Here is a 23,899-nt window from a genome sequence, read left to right as displayed (position 1 = left end):
GAGCATATTCTAGGAAGCCTGGACCATACTGTAGTAAATTTGGATCATAGTCAAGAAAGCCTGAATCATACTGAGGTAATTTGGATCATAGTCAAGGAAGCCTGGACCTTAATGTGGTAATTTGGATCATAGTCTAGAAAGCTCTGATCATAGCAAGTAAATGTGGGTCCTAGTTAAGGAATCCTGGAGCATACTGATGTTAATTTGGATCATAGACAAGGAAGTCTGGGTCAAAATACTAACAATTTATTTTAATGAAAACTTTAATACAAAATCAAATGCTTTTGAAGCAATATACAATAACTATCAATAATGAAAGACAACTTGATTTATCAATAAAAATCATTTCAAATAATAATAATGATAAGGAATAAATACAAGAACAACTATTTATATCAAACAGGGTTCATACAAATATTTAAATTTCAATAACACATTTTTGTATGTTCTTACATGATCTCCTGTGTTATATCTTTTTTTTTAATCTATTTGTATTGTGGAACCCTGCAGTTGCTCAGTTTAATAACAAATATTGTATAACACTAGTAACTAAATGTGTCCATAAGTATCTCTATAAATTGAAGAAGTGTTATATACCAGTACACAAAATTAATTTGAACAGAATATTTGAGGATTTTTGTGCATTAAATGCCATATACACAGATTAATGCCTTACCTAATAGAAGCATTATATAACAATACCAATACTGTAATTACTAGCTCATATAACGCAATTTACCTTGAAATTGCACTGTTACATCTTTAAATATTAAAGATTTGATCCCTGACTTATAGATTAAGCACCTTAAGTAAAAAGTCATCAATCTTGGAAAAAAACTTTTTTCCTTGCCTGTAACTACAACTGTCCATGTAATAGTGTTACATCCACTGAAAATTTTTAACTGCAAAATAAGATTTCAAATAATTCCATGATGGTTTGAAAAGTTATTTATGTCTAAAATAAAATGAACCACACACTGTGTCTAAATATTAACTTAAAAAAAACAGCAGTCTGTTTGTAAAATACAAAAAATTAGAAATTTTGATTCAATTCAAAAATATCACTTCAAGTATTATCTCTTGATCATGAAGAAGGTTCTTTCAAAATTTTATAATATTCAATGAAGGTTTGATAAAGTTGAAGCTGTTTAAAAAGACTTTTGAACAAAGGCTGAACTGAATGTTGACCACTATAATGGAATCGACGATGGCTATGTCACGCCTTCAAAACTTTTGTCAGACTAGAAAAAAAATCAAACTGATAAAAAGTCACACTGGTAAAAAATAAAAGACTTATAAACATTCCATCCTACATAAATAAAAAATTATAATAACAATATTTTGACACATTAGAGATGCAACATGCAATGTACCATATTACAATCAAATCATTTAAACATAGAATCAATAAGAGTTCAAAAGAGAGATGAGTACTTTTGATATCCAACATTAAAGGGAGACAATAATGATGCATAATTTTAATCAAACTTATCAACAAAATAATATTTGGAATTCTTTTAATTGACAGATCATCCGATATCATTGGGAAATAAATTTATTGCTCTCTATCGTTCTCTACATCTAGTGGAATATAAATGTCTTCAAAAAAGATTTGACATTCCTTTAATTGATACTAAATCTTTCCTCTAAACCCATTGAAAAGTAAATGTCTTTAACATGTTGGCTGCAATACCTTGTGCTCTTAAAACCTGAAATATACAAAAACTAATGTTAAATTATACAAAAACTAATGGTAAAATTTATACAAAAACTAATGGTAAAAATTATACAAAAACTAATGGTAAAAATTAAACAGATTTACAGTGAGTCAACTAAACCTTGTGGACTGAGATTTGGTTTACAAAATATTTAATTTAATTCATAAAATGATTCAAAACATACCTGTGCATATATGCAATATATGTCTACCAGTTACACCTCAGGTCAAAAGAGGTCATCAACAGTAAATTTTCATGTATATTTTATAATTAATTTACCTTTTTTTAGTAAAAACATTATAACAAATATCCATCATTTGACAAAGATTATTGTGATTAAAATTGAAATTATCAAATATTTTGTTGTATTTTTTTCTAGTTGAGTCTTGTTCTGAAGTTAATAATAATTTATCCCTACAAAAGAATAATCTACATTGAGCACTAAAGTTTCTTTTATAATTTTAAGTTTAACCAATACTTACGTGTAAGTTATCATATGTGAATTGACTTACAGCCTTGCCATTGAATTTAACTGTAGATGGTTTGTGTAAGACTCCATACACTACAATAGATCTCAGTATCATAGGTTCATCAGTATAGCCTGCATACATTACATTGTTTGTCACTGTATTCTGAAATAAAAACCCACACTAAACACTACAATAGATCTCAGTATCATAGGTTCATCAGTATAGCCTGCATACATTACATTGTTTGTCACTGTATTCTGAAATAAAAACCCACACTAAACACTACAATAGATCTCAGTATCATAGGTTCATCAGTATAGCCTGCATACATTACATTGTTTGTCACTGTATTCTGAAATAAAAACCCACACTAAACACTACAATAGATCTCAGTATCATAGGTTCATCAGTATAGCCTGCATACATTACATTGTTTGTCACTGTATTCTGAAATAAAAACCCACACTAAACACTACAATAGATCTCAGTATCATAGGTTCATCAGTATAGCCTGCATACATTACATTGTTTGTCACTGTATTCTGAAATAAAAACCCACACTAAACACTACAATAGATCTCAGTATCATAGGTTCATCAGTATAGCCTGCATACATTACATTGTTTGTCACTGTATTCTGAAATAAAAACCCACACTAAACACTAGTATCATAGGTTCATCAGTATAGCCTGCATACATTACATTGTTTGTCACTGTATTCTGAAATAAAAACCCACACTAAACACTACAATAGATCTCAGTATCATAGGTTCATCAGTATAGCCTGTATACATTACATTGTTTGTCACTGTATTCTGAAATAAAAACCCGTACTAAACACTACAATAGATCTCAGTATCATAGGTTCATCAGTATAGCCTGCATACATTACATTGTTTGTCACTGTATTCTGAAATAAAAACCCATACTAAACACTACAATAGATCTCAGTATCATAGGTTCATCAGTATATCCTGCATACATTACATTGTTTGTCACTGTATTCTGAAATAAAAACCCATACTAAACACTACAATAGATCTCAGTATCGTAGGTTCATCAGTATAGCCTGCATACATTACATTGTTTGTCACTGTATTCTGAAATAAAAACCAACACTAAACACTACAATAGATCTTAGTATCATAGGTTCATCAGTATAGCCTGTATACATTACATTGTTTGTCACTGTATTCTGAAATAAAAACCCACAGTAAACACTACAATAGATCTCAGTATCATAGGTTCATCAGTATAGCCTGTATACATTACATTGTTTGTCACTGTATTCTGAAATAAAAACCCACAGTAAACACTACAATAGATCTCAGTATCATAGGTTCATCAGTATAGCCTCCATACATTACATTGTTTGTCACTGTATTCTGAAATAAAAAAACCCACTAAACACTACAATAGATCTCTCAGTATCATAGGTTCATCAGTATAGCCTGCATACATTACATTGTTTGTCACTGTATTCTGAAATAAAAACCCATAGTAAACACTACAATAGATCTCTCAGTATCATAGGTTCATCAGTATAGCCTGCATACATTACATTGTTTGTCACTGTATTCTGAAATAAAAACCCACAGTAAACACTACAATAGATCTGAGTATCATAGGTTCATCAGTATAGCCTGCATACATTACATTGTTTGTCACTGTATTCTGAAATAAAAACCCACACTAAACACTACAATAGATCTCAGTATCATAGGTTCATCAGTATAGCCTGTATACATTACATTGTTTGTCACTGTATTCTGAAATAAAAACCCACACTAAACACTACAATAGATCTTAGTATCATAGGTTCATCAGTATAGCCTGCATACATAGCATTGTTTGTCACTGCATTCTGAAATAAAAACCCACAGTAAACACTACAATAGATCTCAGTATCATAGGTTCATCAGTATAGCCTGCATACATTACATTGTTTGTCAGTGTATTCTGAAATAAAACCCACACTAAACACTACAATAGATCTCAGTATCATAGGTTCATCAGTATAGCCTGCATACATTACATTGTTTGTCACTGTATTCTGAAATAAAAACCCACAGTAAACACTACAATAGATCTTAGTATCATAGGTTCATCAGTATATCCTGTATACATTACATTGTTTGTCACTGTATTCTGAAATAAAAACCCTACAGTAAACACTACAATAGATCTCAGTATCATAGGTTAATCAGTATAGCCTGTATACATTACATTGTTTGTCACTGTATTCTGAAATAAAAACCCATACTAAACACTACAATAGATCTCAGTATCATAGGTTCATCAGTATAGCCTGCATACATAACATTGTTTGTCACTGTATTCTGAAATAAAAACCCACAGTAAACACTACAATAGATCTTAGTATCATAGGTTCATCAGTATAGCCTGCATACATTACATTGTTTGTCACTGTATTCTGTAATAAAAACCCTCACTAAACACTACAATAGATCTCAGTATCATAGGTTCATCAGTATAGCCTGTATACATTACATTGTTTGTCACTGTATTCTGAAATAAAAACCCATACTAAACACTACAATAGATCTTAGTATCATAGGTTCATCAGTATAGCCTGCATACATTACATTGTTTGTCACTGTATTCTGAAATAAAAACCCACACTAAACACTACAATAGATCTTAGTATCATAGGTTCATCAGTATAGCCTGCATACATTACATTGTTTGTCACTGTATTCTGAAATAAAAATCCACACTTAACACTACAATAGATCTCAGTATCATAGGTTCATCAGTATAGCCTGTATACATTACATTGTTTGTCACTGTATTCTAAAATAAAAACCCACACTAAACACTACAATAGATCTTAGTATCATAGGTTCATCAGTATAGCCTGCATACATTACATTGTTTGTCACTGTATTCTGAAATAAAAACCCATAGTAAACACTACAATAGATCTTAGTATCATAGGTTCATCAGTATAGCCTGTATACATTACATTGTTTGTCACTGTATTCTGAAATAAAAACCCACACTAAACACTACAATAGATCTCAGTATCATAGGTTCATCAGTATAGCCTGCATACATTACATTGTTTGTCACTGTATTCTGAAATAAAAACCCATACTAAACACTACAATAGATCTCAGTATCATAGGTTCATCAGTATAGCCTGCATACATTACATTGTTTGTCACTGTATTCTGAAATAAAAACCCACACTTAACACTACAATAGATCTCAGTATCATAGGTTCATCAGTATAGCCTGTATACATTACATTGTTTGTCACTGTATTCTGAAATAATCAAAGAGCTGAAAGCTCTGAAGAAAAATGACGCCACTGTCTCTAATATTGGGATAGTTTTTATGCAAGTCTTGATTTTCACATACCGTAATTAGTTTAACAATGCAACATGTCTCGTAAGCATATAATTGATATTCGTATATGTGTGTGTGTGTGAAGTGAAGGTGACAACTGGCTGTTTTTAAGACAAATGAATAGGTCAAGACTACCTGAATTGTACAAATAAATACCGTAGAAAGGCTTGTATATTTCTCACTGGTACATAGTCTGAATCCGGGTCCGTTCGCGCCCACTCATGTTCGCCCCTTTCACTTTCACACCCTACATGTTCGCACCCAATCTTAACTGGTTTTGTGTTTGATAACTCTGTAAGCAAGTGTTTTCTTATAAGTATAATTGTTGTCATTGTCTCAAAATAAAGTGAGACAGCATTTTTTTTTTGTGTTGAATAAATCTTAATCATGTTTTAGATAGCGTATTGTTAAAAATTATAATAATCCTTTCTAAATAAAGTGGTATTTTGTCAACGTTTTATTTTGTGTTGAATAACTCTTAATCATGTTTTGTTAGTGTATTTCTATAACTTTGTTTCATTGACTTCTTTCAAAATGAAGTGAGATTCTGACTATGTTTTTTTCTGTGTGTTGAATACGATTTTATCATGTTTTGGTTATAATAGTGGATTGCTATATTTTGGTTCCTATATTTTATTGTTTCGTTGTTTCAGATCAAAGGGACCAAGCTGTTAAAAACAATTATCTTTTGTGTTTTTCCTTAAAAATCTTCAATGTTTTACTCATACCAAGCTATAAATACATTCAGTATTTACACAAAAGCAATTTAAAACAACAATCGTGATTTTCCAATTATTCAACTTGAATTTGAATTAAAATTGGGCGCGAATGAGTAGAGTGCAAACGGACCTTGGGTGCGAACGTGCGAGGTGCGAACGTGTAGGGTGCGAAAGTGTATTGGGCGCGAACAGACCTGATACCACATAGTCTGAACCCCCTTCTCCCACAAAATATTAAGTAAATAATCTTTTTGTTACTGTTATTAAAGGTCTAATGAAACTCAGGTAATTTCAAACATTTGTCAAAGAATTCTAATCAAACCGGCACCTGGTTAAATTGGCACCTGGACAAATCAGCACCTGGTTAAATCGACACCTGATTTAGTCAATTCGTCACCCATAAATTTTAACAGTATTTTAAGCAAAAAGAGTAAAAAATAAGTAAGGGGTTGCCAGAATTTTTTTCAGTATTTAAGCAAAAAGAGTTAAATACTAACTTTCACATTTTTGGGTGTTCATGTACATTTTGTATATATTTATTTTTCTCAACTTAATGACTTTTTTGGTGTATTTTTAATGATATATATATGAGTAGTCAAAATAATTATTACGTCTGGCAAGGCTTTTTTAATTTTATTCTGGGACACCTTTCTATGACCGCAAGGCTATGTTAATTTTTTTCTGGGACGCCTTCCTACGAACTTCATAGGAAAACATCACAGAAAAAAAATAAAATAGCCTTGCCAGACGTCATAATTATTTGGACTAATACATGAGATATTGGATATGTTTATGCATTATTTAAACCAGTTGAGCATTTTACAGGATTGTTTGTTTAATGCTTTTTAAACTTTACTGAAAAAAAAACACCTTAAATTTGCTTATTATTTGGCATGACAGTTTGATTTATTGAAAGGGACTCATAGTTTTCCATTTTATTTAAATAATTGTCTAATTGTTAAAACAACAGCTTTGGTAAGGGCTTCGTTGTTTACCTTTATACACAACTACATATTCAATATGTACTTGGTAACAGTTATTAATTAATTGAATAGAAAATATTTTAACAAATATTATTGGATGCCGAATTGACGTCAAATAGGTGCCGATTTGACTAGATGCCAATTTAACCAGGTGCCGACTTGACTTGTACGTTTCAATTCCTCTGCGATCGTTTGCGGTATTTTCTTGAGAAAACCCTATTTTCCATCATCAAAGAGAAGAAGAAACTGCTTGAAAATGATTCTGGAACGCTTCATGATTGTTAAAATAAGTTAAATTCACTCAAAAAACAATTTTAAAACGTGATGTTTAAACAGGAAGTTTCAAAAGTACGTGTAAAAGAAGAAATTAACCGGTGAAAGAGGAAATCCGTACATAACAGATATCACTATAGTACGACTTTGAAAGCAAAACAGTTCCATCCTTTTGTAAAACAGTCTTTAATATACCTATCACATTAATGTTTGAAGGGTCTTAAGCTTATTCAAACCATAAAAGTCGGTATGAAACACCAAAACGGAATGAAAAATAACCGATTACGTTTTGTAGTTTACAAATTCTAAACTGGTTCCCATCAAACTACAACACTTTGTTCGAGTGTAGTGGAATACAAGCAGAAACCAGTTAGTTTGTAAACTGGTTCCTGGCTGATTACTACACAATAACCTCTCATGCATAATGATAACACAAGCAAATTCCAGTTTGTATAGAAAATAGTAAATACGAAACCAAGCGCGGTAGGCAGAGAAATGTAATGAAGTTCACGTCGCCAGTAATGGAACAATGACTGCGTCATTTTCCAAAAACCCATACTAAACACTACAATAGATCTTAGTATCATAGTTTCATCAGTATAGCCTGCATACATTACATTGTTTGTCACTGTATTCTGAAATAAAAACCCATACTAAACACTACAATAGATCTCAGTATCATAGGTTCATCAGTATAGCCTGCATACATTACATTGTTTGTCACTGTATTCTGAAATAAAAACCCACACTAAACACTACAATAGATCTCAGTATCATAGGTTCATCAGTATAGCCTGCATACATTACATTGTTTGTCACTGTATTCTGAAATAAAAACCCATACTAAACACTACAATAGATCTCAGTATCATAGGTTCATCAGTATAGCCTGCATACATTACGTTGTTTGTCACTGTATTCTGAAATAAAAACCCATACTAAACACTACAATAGATCTCAGTATCATAGGTTCATCAGTATAGCCTGCATACATTACATTGTTTGTCACTGTATTCTGAAATAAAAACCAACACTAAACACTACAATAGATCTTAGTATCATAGGTTCATCAGTATAGCCTGTATACATTACATTGTTTGTCACTGTATTCTGAAATAAAAACCCACACTAAACACTACAATAGATCTTAGTATCATAGGTTCATCAGTATAGCCTGCATACATTACATTGTTTGTCACTGTATTCTGAAATAAAAACCCACACTAAACACTACAATAGATCTCAGTATCATAGGTTCATCAGTATAGCCTGCATACATTACATTGTTTGTCACTGTATTCTGAAATAAAAACCCATACTAAACACTACAATAGATCTTAGTATCATAGGTTCATCAGTATAGCCTGCATACATTACATTGTTCGTCACTGTATTCTGAAATAAAAACCCATACTAAACACTACAATAGATCTCAGTATCATAGGTTCATCAGTATAGCCTGCATACATTACGTTGTTTGTCACTGTATTCTGAAATAAAAACCTTCACTGAACACTACAACAGATCTCAGTATCATAGGTTCATCAGTATAGCCTGCATACATTACATTGTTTGTCACTGTATTCTGAAATAAAAACCCACACTAAACACTACAATAGATCTTAGTATCATAGGTTCATCAGTATAGCCTGCATACATTACATTGTTTGTCACTGTATTCTGAAATAAAAACCCACACTAAACACTACAATAGATCTCAGTATCATAGGTTCATTAGTATAGCCTGCATACATTACATTGTTTGTCACTGTATTCTGAAATAAAAACCCACACTAAACACTACAATAGATCTCAGTATCATAGGTTCATCAGTATAGCCTGCATACATTACATTGTTTGTCACTGTATTCTGAAATAAAAACCCACAGTAAACACTACAATAGATCTCAGTATCATAGGTTCATCAGTATAGCCTGCATACATTACATTGTTTGTTACTGTATTCTGAAATAAAAACCCACAGTAAACACTACAATAGATCTCAGTATCATAGGTTCATCAGTATAGCCTGCATACATTACATTGTTTGTCACTGTATTCTGAAATAAAAACCCACAGTAAACACTACAATAGATCTCAGTATCATAGGTTCATCAGTATAGCCTGCATACATTACATTGTTTGTCACTGTATTCTGAAATAAAAACCCATACTAAAGACTATGTTATTTAGAACAGACAGAAAAAATATTAGTCGTTTCTTATAATTTAATTCTAAATTCCATTTTAAACCGGAGTTAACCATGAAAAAAATGTGATGACGTCACAGTCACATGACAAAATTGGTTCTATGAGCTGATAAACAAAACAACATCAGCCAATCAGAAGACAAGGTAAAATCCAAAATTAAATTATCAAAAGTTGTATACAAAACATTTCCTGCTGAACACAAGAAGTTACTTGTTATTACCTTAGATGTCAGAAATCTGATCATGTTGAACTTTCCCATCGTGTGAGTATCTGGAATTACAAAAAAAAACCACATTTATTCTTCTCTGTTTTTTACAATCATTTTCATATCTCAAGTACATGAAATAGTGATTTTATTCATACAAATATAAAAATGGTTTTATTTCAACCCTCCCATTAGGAAAATTACATATTTGATGTGTTTTGTCAATTCTTACAGGAAATGTGGTACCACGGAAGTCAAGTGTCAAGGACAACAAACATCAACGAAACAATTTCTACCTATTTGCTTAGATTGAATACTTGTAGAATTATTTGTATGCTGCCTTTTTTAATTCTGAAAGTTTCTGGATGATACTACACTTATGAGAAAACTTTATTGTCTACCCTTGAAAATGGCGTCGAGTGTTGAGTGAAATCAGTATAAAACATGTTCAGCTAACTAACAAACACATCAATAAATATCCCATTTTCTAAGAAAAGATCACTTCTACAATACACACACACACACACACACTTATTTGACACTAACCTATGGTATCCCCGTCATCCCAGAAAAGATCACCCTTTACAATACACACACACACACACCTACACACATTCTAATACTTATACCTATGGTATCCCCTTCTTTCTAGAAAAGATCACTTCTACAAGACACACACACACACTCACACTTATTTGACACTTGCCTATAATATTCCCTTCGTTCCAGAAAAGAACACTTCTACAAGACACATACACACTCACACTTATTTGACACTTACCTATGGTATTCCCTTCGTTCCAGAAAAGATCACTTCTACAAGACACACACACACTCACACTTATTTGACACTTACCTATGGTATCCCCTTCGTTCCAGAAAAGATCACTTCTACAAGACACACACACTCACACTTATTTGACACTTACCTATGGTATCCCCTTTGTTCCAGAAAAGATCACTTCTACAAGACACACACACACTCACACTTATTTGACACTTACCTATGGTATCCCCTTCGTTCCAGAAAAGATCACTTCTACAAGACACACACACACTCACACTTATTTGACACTTACCTATGGTATCCCCTTCGTTCCAGAAAAGATCACTTCTACAAGACACACACACACTCACACTTATTTGACACTTACCTATGGTATCCCCTTCGTTCCAGAAAAGATCACTTCTACAAGACACACACACACTCACACTTATTTGACACTTACCTATGGTATCCCCGTCGTCCCAGAAGAGATCACCTTCTGCAATACACACATACTTATTTGACATTTACCTATGGTATCCCCGTCCTCCCAGAAGAGATCACCTTCTGCAATACACACATACTTATTTGACATTTACCTATTTTATCCCTGTCGTCCCAGAAGAGATCACCTTCTGCAATACACACATACTTATTTGACATTTACCTATTGTATCCCCGTCATCCCAGAAGAGATCACCTTCTGCTGTTCCATTGACATCCAATGATACCACCAAAGAGAATTTATTTTTACGACTAAAAAGAAGAGTAATTGTATACTGTTTCAACGAAATTTGAAAGACAGAATATTGTTTTTTCATATCAGTAAAAAAAAATATTTTTCAACAGTTGGATTGAAAAAAAACAGGAATACAAGGTGAGGCTGGGTATGAGAAACTTCAGTTAAAACTTGTTTTATATAGGCCCTTCTTTTAGTTTTCTATATTGTGTTTTGTAAGTGTTTAAAATTACACATTGTATTATATTTAGTAAAAAACACATTAAGACAATTCTATTGATTGAGTTATCTCTCTTTGTCCATAATTTATGAATAAAACAATAATAATCTCTTATTTTGTAAGTTTGTATTGACTTAATGTAACTCAGTATAGTGCCATCTGTGTTTGTAATTACCTGAGAGTTGTTGTCAAATCTGGATCCTGTAGAGTAAGAATGGACCCCCCTCTGACATGAAGATTTATCTTGTTAGCAGGAGCTGCTAATTTGACCACAGAACCATTACTACGTATAGCACCACCTGTATACCAATCATACCATACACCTGAGGGAAAATATGCACCTATACTGGTTGTACCCTGAAATATTGGAAACCAAGTTACATTTATATGGAGATATATTTAAAGTCATATGAAACGAGTGAGTGGTGAAAAATAATGTTTATCTAATTCTTGAACCAATGCATGTATATATCATAAACTAAGTCCTCTGTGCACGATTTTATCATTATTTTCGCAAATATATCATATAATCGTCAATTTTTTTTCTCTCTGTTTGTTATGATTTAACAAATATGGCTGCTCATTAAATGCCGTGTTTTGAAGCCGAGTTTTACCGACTGTCACCTTATAGTAAACAAATCACAAAAAGCATGGGTATTGAGCACGTGTTTAACATGTATAATCAGATATTTGTTTATTTCAATGACAGATCCATGCGTATTGCGATCACCGGATTTTTACGAGGAGGGTTACGCTCAGGTCACTATGAATACGGAAAATATGTCGGCGAATTGCTTCCTGGAAGCAAGCAATTAAAAATAAGTAAACTTCTTCTAAATGTGGACAAATTAAAGAATTTTCCTCAGAAAAAAAGTATATAAAATTGAGAAAGGAAATGGTGAATATGTCAAAGCGACAACCACCCGACCATAGAGCAAACAAATATGTACATAAGTTGTATAACTTTTTTGAAAATGAAAACTATCCATTTAGTTATAAAAAACATATGCATATTTTTTTTTAATTTGAGGTTTCTTATGACTTTAAATGATATAAATAAAATAAAATAAAATAGCATTGAAAAATTTAATTTTCCAAAATGTTGTCTAAAATTTTCATAATAGGCCCTCTGGCTGATATATTAATTTCTTGATGTGATGTGAAAACATACACAATACTATTGCAGATCCAGGGTGGGTTGAGGCAGTTGGAACCCCCCTTTATTTTGGACGATTAATGAATTTAAAGGTTTATTCCTTGAATGCCAACATCCTTCGATCTACCGACAATTTACCTGTAAAATGATGTTGGCGTTCGAGGAATAGGTGCAAGTTGTAATCACAATAAAAGTGCATGTTTATCAAAACAATCATACTTTCATCTCCTATCGTTAATTACTATTTTTAGATGGTGACGTTCCTTTGTCACTATCTTACGGTGTTTATATATCTCAACTTGTACAATTCGCTCGTGTATGTAACAATGTTTTAGATTTTAACGAGAGAAATTTATGTATTACTGAAAAATTATTACACCAGGGTTTTCGATATCACAAACTAGTCAAAACATTTACTAAATTTTATCATCGGTATAAGGACATCATTCATAAATATAGCTCAACATGCAAACTTCTTATACGTTCAAGTATTTCACATCCAATTTTTTATGGAAATATTCTTTATAAAGCACAAAGGTGTCAGTATTCAACTCAAAAACTAACAAAACCTCTGAATAGACTTATTAAGAAGGGATATAGTTACGATACTGTTGTCAGGTCATTAAAGATTGCATATTTTGGCGTTAATATTGATTCACTTATAGGGTCTTTGCATCGAACTAAACACATTTATTAAAAAACCAGTTGTTGGCATGACACGGGTTATGTTCTTCTCATATATGTTATGATGGTATGATACTAAACCCCTAACGGGAAGGATTGTGCCTGATGTTCATATGATGAAATCATAATCTTTCAGTCAGTTTAATTGAAGTCTGGAGCTGGCATGTCAGTTAACTGCTAGTAGTCTGTTGTTATTTATGTATTATTGTCATTTTGTTTATCTTCTTTGGTTACATCTTCTGATATCAGACTCGGACTTCTCTTGAACTGAATTTTTAATGTGCGTATTGTTATGCGTTTACTTTTCTTCATTGGCTAGAGGTATAGGGGGAGGGTTGAGATCTCACAAACATGTTTAACCCCGCCGCATTTTTGCGCCTGTCCCAAATCAGAAGCCTCTGGCCTTTGTTAGTCTTGTATTATTTTAATTTTAGTTTCTTGTGTACAATTTGGAAATTAGTATGGCGTTCATTATCACTGAACTAGTATATATTTGTTTAGGGGCCAGCTGAAGGACGCCTCCGGGTGCGGGAATTTCTCGCTACTTTGAAGACCTGTTGGTGACCTTCTGCTGTTGTTTTTTTCTATGGTCAGGTTGTTGTCTCTTTGGCACATTCCCCATTTCCATTCTCAATTTTATACTTATTCAACAGAAACCCTAAGGTAAATTCCAGGTGGCTAAATCACATTCATATTTGTAAAGTTGTTGAAAATCATTTTTTGCTGTAACTGCTTAGACCAATATGCTCTTCTCTAAAAATAAATATTTGAAGTGTGGTGCATCACAAAGATTTTGGACTTGGGTACTTTTTTCCAATATTTCTATAGTTGTGTGTGCTGTATTATCCTCTTGTATTCAGTGGCGGATCCAGGAATTTTCGTAAGTGGGGGCCCACTGACTGCCTAAGAGGGGGCCCGCTCCAGTCACGATTCAGTGATTCCCTATATAAGCAACCAAATTTTTTCCCCAAAAGGCCCCCCCCCTAAATCCGCCTCTGGTATTACTTGATTGAATATCTCAAAACTTTGTAGTGTATGATTACTATCATTTATTTTGTTTAGTTGTTCAGGATATTTTCTTGGGTATAATATTACTCCTTTTTTTATTTATTGTAAGTGATTTATAACATATTGTTCAGATGTTTGTTATGTTGGTAGTTCATCATCAGAATTATTGTTAACTTGAAATTTTGTAGTGTTAAGGAGGATATTCTGATACTTTTTTCAAAGCGTAAAAAGAAAAAAAAATGAATAGTATATTATTTGTTTGTAGACGGAAAACAAAGAAAAAATACATATAACATAAGTACACATATAAGCAGATTGACAACAAAAACCAGTAATCTTCATATGTGATCTGACAACAAAAAACACTAATCTTCATATGTGATCTGATAATTATTGTTGAATATTTTCTACAAGCAATTTTCACATTTAAGAGTCTATTATCGCTATTTTGTGCATTTTTCTTTTGATCTTTTTTTGTGATAATTTTCATATCATGCTTCTCGCTTGAGATGGAAAAATTATCGCTAGAAACTAAGGAGTTGCTAACGAAATTGACATTGAAATTGACAACGTCGTCATAGGTAAAATAGCGATAATCTATAATTACAAGTGTAAAGTTTAACTAATTGTAAAAAGTCCATATAGTAAGTAGTTCACTTAACTAATAAAATATTTAAAATGATAAATATTTTATTAGTTAAGTGAACTACTTACTATAAATTTTTTTATGGACTTTTAGTTTGAAATAGTTGTATTTAACTAGAATTTCTTTCATTTTTTAGATATGTCTTATAGTAATAAAAATTTCACTTCCTAAAATATTTAATTTTTTTAAAGTAAAAAATAATGTTTTTATTTCTTTATAATGAAAATTTTATGAAAATTCATGATAAATTCAACCCCTAAATCTACTTTTTTCTCATCAAAAAGTAATAAAATGTTGCAATTATATCAAGTTCTCTAATTATTTTTTAGATTTAGATACTTATAAAATCATTTAAATAGTTATGAAAACAACTATTGTTCTTAAATAAACATCTATTGAAATATTTTTGTTGGCGTTCCAGGAATAGGTAACTTATAAAATGTTGGCATTCGAGGAAGACACCAATTTAAATGGGGACATATGGTTGGAACCCCCCTTCATCCTGGGTTGACAAGTTTTACCTTTGTAAGGGGAAGAAATAATGAACTAATTTTACCTTTGCAAGGACTAGCAGGGCTAGAGAAATAATTAACTAATTTTACCTTTGCAAGGCCAGGATAATTAACAAATTTTACCTTTTCAAGGACAGGAGAAATAATTAACAAATTTTACCTTTGCAAGGGCAGGAGAAATAATTAACAAATTTTACCTTTTCAAGGGCTGGAGAAATAATTAAAAAATTTTACCTTTTCAAGGGCTGGAGAAATAATTAACAAATTTTACCTTTTCAAGGCCAGGATAATTAACAAATTTTACCTTTGCAAAGGGCAGGAGAAATATTTAACAAATTTTACCTTTGCAAGGGCTGGAGATATAACTAACAAATTTTACCTTTTGAAGGGCAGGAGAAATCATCAGTGAACTTCCCCATAGGAACTGGCTATCTATACTATAAGTGTTTTTGTCCTGTGGAAACCTACAATGAAAAAAGTTTTATAATTTGCAGGTTTTTAGTAAAATTTATGTTGATATGAGGTATAATACCTGGTTGCATGCGTTTTACCTTTATTATTCTGATTCTGGAATTTGTTTAAAGTCATAAGAAACGAGTGACCGGTGAAAAATAATGTTCTTCCAATTCTTGAACCAATGCATACAAACATCATAAACTTAGTCTTCTGTGCTCGAATTTATCATTTTTTTCGTGTAAATTTCGTATAATTGTCAATTTTTTTTTTCAATCGGTCAGTGTTGTTGTGAAAATATGGCAGGTAATTAAAGTTCGTGTCTTGAAGCCGAAGTTTAACGATTGTCACCTGTTTGTCAACAATTGACGAAAAATAAACAAAAAAGCATGGAAATTGAGCACGTGTTTAACATGTAAATTCAGATAATAGTTTATTTTAAGGACATCCATGCGTATTGTGGTCACCGGATTTTTACGAGATGGGTCACACTGAGGTCACCTTGCATACGGAAAATATCTCGGGGGAATTGCTTGCTGGAAGGAAGCTATTCAAATAAAGTAAACTTCTTCTAAATATGAATAAATTAAAGAATTTTCTTCAGAAAAAAGTATATGTACATAAGTTTTATAATAAAAACTATCCATTGAGTTATTAAAATCATATGCATTATTTTTTTTTGATTTGAGGTTTCTTATGACTTTAACTGTAAATATTTTAGACACACTATTTGAACCTGCCCCAAACCTTGTAGTTATATATTACAATGGCAGGAGGTCAAACCACAAAAATGCCACCATTTTCAAGTTGTTTTGACAGTGTTACCAGTGTTAAATTATTACAGGATAAACAGACAAAACAATAGTACACATGACACAACATAGAAAACTAAAGAATAAACAACACGAACCCCACCAAAAACTAGGGGTGATCTCAGATGCTCCGGAAGGGTAAGCAGATCCTACTCCACATGTGGCACCTGTCGTGTTGCTTATGAGTTACAAATCTGGTAAATAGTCTAATTCGGTAGGTCACATTCATGAAAGGGAAGGGGATTAAAGTTATGACATAAGGAACATATCCAATATCAATAATTTTATTTACACAGTAAAAAGACATCCAATTTTATCAAATATGATGTTCTAGCTGATAAAATACATGTATGAATAATTTTATCATTTTGTACTGCAATACAACATATATTACAACCATTTGTCTTGATGTTTTACAATTGAAATGAAAAAAAGATTTTCCCATATAAGTTTGAAGCTCCAGAAGGTTTTTTCCACTAAGATCTTTAGTAAAATATTCATATTTTTATACTCACTCAAAGAACAAAGGCCTTGCGACAGTTTCTCCCATCATATGACTTTTATGAAACAGTGTATATAAATATGGTAACAAAGAATATCTGATCATATAGGCTGTTTTTGTTGAGTCTATGAGGTCCTGACTGAACGAAGCTGGGTCTTGAGGCTGCAATATATATATACAAATATGATTTATTTATTAAACCAAATAACTTTTAACACTGGTGCTGATCCTTGTTTATTTTTTTCCTTGAAGTCAAAATAAATTCTTATATTCAGGGCACATAACAATCTTTTTCTTCCAACTTGATTCCCCCGAATAATGTCAGGAACTGTGCAGAAACCATGTTGCAAGTAGCAATGTGTAAGTTTAAACAAAAGTATTTTCTCTTATGACATATTAACTAGATCTAGATAGGCAAAGTTGGTGGCCTATAATTGTTAACATCTGCTTCTTTTGAACTTTGGTTGATAGCTGTCTCACATCTCCTTATTTTTCATAAAAGATGAGGTTTGTGCAAATAAATTAGGCTTGTCATTGGTTCATGTCTGTCATATTTGTTTTATCTAAATTGTTTTGATATTTATTAGTCTGTTAGTTTTTTCCATTGAATTGTTTTCTATTTTCATGTGTGCGCCTTTTATGGGGGTCTCATTGTGGGTGGGGGTTCTGATCCCGATTCCCGCTTACTGGTTTGTCAGATTCCCGTTTCCCACTTACACTATGTACGTAAGCATTTCTCATTTTTTTGTAATTTCCCATGTCGCCCTAGACTTCATTTCTCGTTTTCACAGGACAATAATTTGACTTTCATGTGTCACGCTTACAAAATATCTACAATCCCGCGTCACGCTTAGACCCCAATGAGATCCATTTTTATGGCAAAATACAATTTTTTACTGTTTAAGGTGGTACCTAACCCTACAGGGAGATAACTCTATAAAATCAGCTAAACGTTTTAATTACGTTGTGTTGTTAAGGGATTACTAAGCTTCTAAATGATCAAAATTAGTGTTTGTCAAACTGCTATATAACCAGTGTATTTTTTCTGATAAAATGGTTGGTTCAAATTTTAGAAATTTTCATATTTTTGTCAAAGGGTCAAAGTCAATACTTTGTAAAAATTTTATGAAAATTAAACAATCCCAATTAATTTTAGTGAAGGTGTTAGGTACCACCTGAAGGCAATCTGGTGACCTAAGATTGTTTACATCCACTTTATTTGAACTTTGGTGGATAGTTGTCTCATTGGCTCTCATATCAATCATCTTATTTTTAATTGAATGCAAAAACAAGTTAGGACTCCTGGAGTGTGTGTTGTTAATACTTTATTTTACAGTATACAGTATGGGTTTTTCTCATTGTTGAAGGACTTTTTTGTGGTCCAAAATTTTTTGATTCCTTATATCTTTTTTATTTATTACTCAAATTTCTGCAACATTTCCTGAATTATCAAAGATTTCCACAATGACAACGGTTTACATGACTCTTGAGATCCTCAATTTTAAAAATCTAAAATCCTCTATAAACAGACATTCAATAGCATGAAAACAGTACTAAAGCACAAATAAGTAATTATTCAAACAATAAATTTATACTTTAGTTAGAAACACTTATGATAATCTTTAGATCCACATTTGCTTAAAATCGTCATGGAGATTACAGGAAGTTCTCAGGTATGTATCGATCACATATAAAAAAATGTTCTTATTCAAGGTAATTCATATTTGCCTTCAGTCCGACGGAGTTGTGGCTCCTTGAGAAAGGATAAAATGCTCCTAACTGGTACCATCTCTGACAAAGTTCTTCTGTGGTATCAAGTTGAAATCCACAAATATCAGCTCCAATCATTGATATACCAAACATGTTAAAGTTTAATAGCTCTAAAAATAAAAAACCTTAATCATAGATATACCAAACATGTTAAAGTTTAATAGCTCTAAAAATAAAAAAACCTTAATCACAGATATACCAAATATATTAAAGTTTAATAGCTCTAAAAATAAAAAATAAAATAATCATAGATATACCAAACATATTAAAGTTTAGCATCTCTGAAAAAAACAAATCTAATAAATTTGAAAATCAAAAAAAAATAATTTGAAGCACTCCAATCCTCCATTTACCAACTTAATTTAAGTCCACCATCTTTCAAAAAATTGAACATTCCTAACATTGATCTACACAATATGTTAATATCTAATTCACATTTATGACAAATTATTTCTAATCAATTCCAAGCATCTTAAATATTTCTGAAATAACAAAATACTTCAATCTAATATTGATAATCACTCAATACAAAGTTTGAAATCTTTCGAATTTGTTTAAAAAAGAATATTCTTTGTTTGATACAAAACTTACAATAAAACATAAAGACCAACCATGCAGTTATTGACCCAAGCCAGTAACAAGTTCAACGACTCTTAAAACATTCCAATCATTTAAATATAGAAATAAGTTTTAAAACTGAAATTGATATATCTTGAAGATGTCCAAGGCCAATGTATCTATGAAAAAAGTACTGTTCATTTTCAGATTTAAGATTTTAAACATGTCATTTAAACCAAACATGTTTTTTTTTTTTTTTTTGAGTTAAGTCATTCCAATTGATATTTTATAGTGTGTCATTCTATGTTGTGATGTTATTCTACTGTTTCAGAAAAGGGAGAAGGTTTGGTACCATTTAAACTTTTAATCCTGCTGCAATTGTTTGCACCTGTCCTAAGTCAGAAATCTGAGGTTCAGTGGTTCTCGTCTGTTTATGTGGTTCATAAATGTTTCTCGTTTCTAGTTTTTTATATAGATTAGACGATTGGTTTTCCTGTTTGAATGGTTTTACACAAGTAATTTTTGGGGCTCTTTATAGCTAGTTGTTCAGTGTGAGCATAGGCTCCTGTTGAAGTTGGTACCTTGACCTATAATGGTTTACTTTTATAAATTGTGACTTGGATGGAGAGTTGTCTCATTGACACTCATACCACATCTTCCTATATCTACGTATATTATTGTATATATTTATAGCACTGTCCTTTGTTTTTGGTTCTAACCTAGGATTGTATATTACCTGGTATAGACATTGCCATGTCATGATATGTGGCAAAATTATCTCCTGACCAGTGTCCACCATAATAACCTTGACCAGCATATGTTGACCTTGAGATTATAAATGGTCTTTTGTTTCTGACAGTTTTTAGTGCCCTGTAAATTATAGTATAAAATATAAAGACAATACATATAGAAATGTTGTTCCCCAGTCTTCAATACTAATTGAGCTGAAACCATTCCTATTGTCTCATTTCACTAGATTTTAACTAACATGTATGTGACATCATTTTAACATAATCCTTATAAACCAGAGGCCCATGATGATAATAATCAACATTTTAGTGGCATCAGGATAACATAATCCTTATAAACCAGAGCCCAATGATGATAATTAACCAACATGTTAGTGGCATCAGTTTAACTTATTCCCTATAAACCAGAGGCCCATGATGATAATTAACAAACATGTTAGTGGCATCAGTTTAACTTAATCCTTATAAACCAGAGCCCAATGATGATAATTAACCAACATGTAAGTGGCATCAGTTTAACTTATTCCCTGTAAACCAGAGCCCAATGATGATAATTAACTAACATGTTAGTGGCATCAGTTTAACTTATTCCCTGTAAACCAGAGCCCAATGATGATAATTAACCAACATGTAAGTGGCATCAGTTTAACTTATTCCCTATAAACCAGAGGCCCATGATGGGAATTAACCAACATGTTAGAGGCATCAGTTTAACTCAATCCCTATAAACCAGAGGCCCATGATGATAATTAACAAACATGTTAGTGGCATCAGTTTAACTTAATCCCTATCAACCAGAGGCCCAATGATGATAATTAACCAACATGTTAGAAGCATCAGTTTAACTTAATCCCTATAAACCAGAGACCAATGATGATAATTAACCAACATGTTAGTGGCATCAGTTTGACTTAATCCTTATAAACCAGAGGCCCATGATGATAATTAACCAACATGTTAGTGGCATCAGTTTAACTTAATCCCTATAAACCAGAGCCCAATGATGATAATTAACCAACATGTTAGTGGCATCAGTTTAACTTAATCCCTATAAACCAGAGCCCAATGATGATAATTAACTAACATGTTAGAGGCATCAGTTTAACTTATTCCCTATAAACCAGAAGCCCAATGATGATAATTAACCAACATGTTAGAGGCATCAGTTTAACTTAATCCTTATAAACCAGAGCCCAATGATGATAATTAACCAACATGTTAGTGGCATCAGTTTAACTTATTCCCTGTAAACCAGAGCCCAATGATGATAATTAACCAACATGTTAGAGGCATCAGTTTAACTTATTCCCTATAAACCAGAGCCCAATGATGATAATTAACCAACATGTTAGAGGCATCAGTTTAACTTAATCCTTATAAACCAGAGCCCAATGATGATAATTAACCAACATGTTAGAGGCATCAGTTTAAAATATTCCCTATAAACCAGAGCCCAATGATGATAATTAACCAACATGTTAGAGGCATCAGTTTAACTTATTCCCTGTAAACCAGAGGCCCATGATGATAATTAACCAACATGTTAGAGGCATCAGTTTAACTTATTCCCTATAAACCAGAGCCCAATGATGATAATTAACTAACATGTTAGTGGCATCAGTTTAACTTAATTCTCATAAACCAGAGGCCCAATGATGATAATTAACCAACATGTTAGAGGCATCAGTTTAACTTATTCCCTGTAAACCAGAGCCCAATGATGATAATTAACCAACATGTTAGAGGCATCAGTTTAACTTAATTCTCATAACCCAGAGGCCCAATGATGATAATTAACTAACATGTTAGTGGCATCAGTTTAACTTATTCCCTGTAAACCAGAGCCCAATGATGATAATTAACTAACATGTTAGTGGCATCAGTTTAACCTATTCCCTGTAAACCAGAGCCCAATGATGATAATTAACCAACATGTTAGAGGCATCAGTTTAACTTAATTCTCATAAACCAGAGCCCAATGATGATAATTAACCAACATGTTAGTGGCATCAGTTTAACTTATTCCCTGTAAACCAGAGCCCAATGATGATAATTCACCAACATGTTAGTGGCATTAGTTTAACTTATTCCCTGTAAACCAAAGCCCAATGATGATAATTAACCAACATGTTAGAGGCATCAGTTTAACTTAATTCTCATAAACCAGAGCCCAATGATGATAATTAACCAACATGTTAGTGGCATCAGTTTAACTTATTCCCTGTAAACCAGAGCCCAATGATGATAATTAAAAAAACATGTTAGTGGCATTAGTTTAACTTATTCCCTGTAAACCAAAGCCCAATGATGATAATTAACCAACATGTTAGAGGCATCAGTTTAACTTATTCCCTGTAAACCAGAGCCCAATGATGATAATTAACTAACATGTTAGTGGCATCAGTTTAACTTAATTCCTATAAACCAGAGGCCCAATGATGACAATTAACCAACATGTTAGTGGCATCAGTTTAACTTAATTCTCATAAACCAGAGCCCAATGATGATAATTAACCAACATGTTAGTGGCATCAGTTTAACTTATTCCCTGTAAACCAGAGCCCAATGATGATTATTAACTAACATGTTAGTGGCATCAGTTTAACTTATTCCCTGTAAACCAGAGCCCAATGATGATAATTAACCAACATGTTAGTGGCATCAGTTTAATTTAATCCCTATAAACCAGAGGCCCATGATGATAATTAACCAACATGTTAGAGGCATCAGTTTAACTTATTCCCTGTAAACCAGAGCCCAATGATGATAATTAACCAACATGTTAGTGGCATCAGTTTAACTTATTCCCTGTAAACCAGAGCCCAATGATGATAATTAACCAACATTTTAGTGGCATCAGTTTAACTTATTCCCTGTAAACCAGAGCCCAATGATGATAATTAACCAACATGTTAGAGGCATCAGTTTAACTTATTCCCTGTAAACCAGAGCCCAATGATGATAATTAACCAACATGTTAGTGGCATCAGTTTAACTTATTCCCTGTAAACCAGAGCCCAATGATGATAATTAACCAACATGTTAGTGGCATCAGTTTAACTTAATCCTTATAAACCAGAGCCCAATGATGATAATTAACCAACATGTTAGTGGCATCAGTTTAACTTAATCCTTATAAACCAGAGGCCCAATGATGATAATTAACCAACATGTTAGTGGCATCAGTTTAACTTATTCCCTGTAAACCAGAGCCCAATGATGATAATTAACCAACATGTTAGTGGCATCAGTTTAACTTATTCCCTATAAACCAGAGGCTCAATGATGATAATTAACCAACATGTTAGAGGCATCAGTTTAACTTATTCCCTGTAAACCAGAGCCCAATGATGATAATTAACCAACATGTTAGA

The 23,899-nt window shown here is 32.3% G+C and overlaps 1 protein-coding gene across 6 annotated transcripts in view; it reads right to left on the bottom strand.

Moving 5' to 3' along the window:
* Positions 1 to 230: 230 nt before the first annotated feature.
* Positions 231 to 23,899, bottom strand: part of LOC143046401 (lysosomal alpha-glucosidase-like) — an 80,270-nt gene continuing 56,601 nt past the window's right edge. For all 6 annotated transcript variants that reach the window (XM_076219551.1, XM_076219550.1, XM_076219548.1 and 3 more), the window contains 9 exons: positions 20,513 to 20,646; positions 19,177 to 19,328; positions 17,462 to 17,610; positions 16,061 to 16,145; positions 11,851 to 12,032; positions 11,384 to 11,472; positions 9,966 to 10,015; positions 2,201 to 2,350; positions 231 to 1,709 (listed from right to left, as the gene is read on the bottom strand). In XM_076219551.1, the coding sequence (XP_076075666.1) occupies positions 1,647 to 1,709; positions 2,201 to 2,350; positions 9,966 to 10,015; positions 11,384 to 11,472; positions 11,851 to 12,032; positions 16,061 to 16,145; positions 17,462 to 17,610; positions 19,177 to 19,328; positions 20,513 to 20,646 (1,054 nt within the window). In that variant the 3' untranslated portion in view covers positions 231 to 1,646. The remainder of the gene's footprint in view (positions 1,710 to 2,200; positions 2,351 to 9,965; positions 10,016 to 11,383; positions 11,473 to 11,850; positions 12,033 to 16,060; positions 16,146 to 17,461; positions 17,611 to 19,176; positions 19,329 to 20,512; positions 20,647 to 23,899) is intronic.

This window comes from Mytilus galloprovincialis, chromosome 9 (genome assembly GCF_965363235.1).
Source record: "Mytilus galloprovincialis chromosome 9, xbMytGall1.hap1.1, whole genome shotgun sequence".
Lineage (NCBI taxonomy): Eukaryota > Metazoa > Mollusca > Bivalvia > Mytilida > Mytilidae > Mytilus > Mytilus galloprovincialis.
Note: the sequence above shows the minus strand (reverse complement) of the source record. Positions and strands in the feature narration are given on the sequence as shown.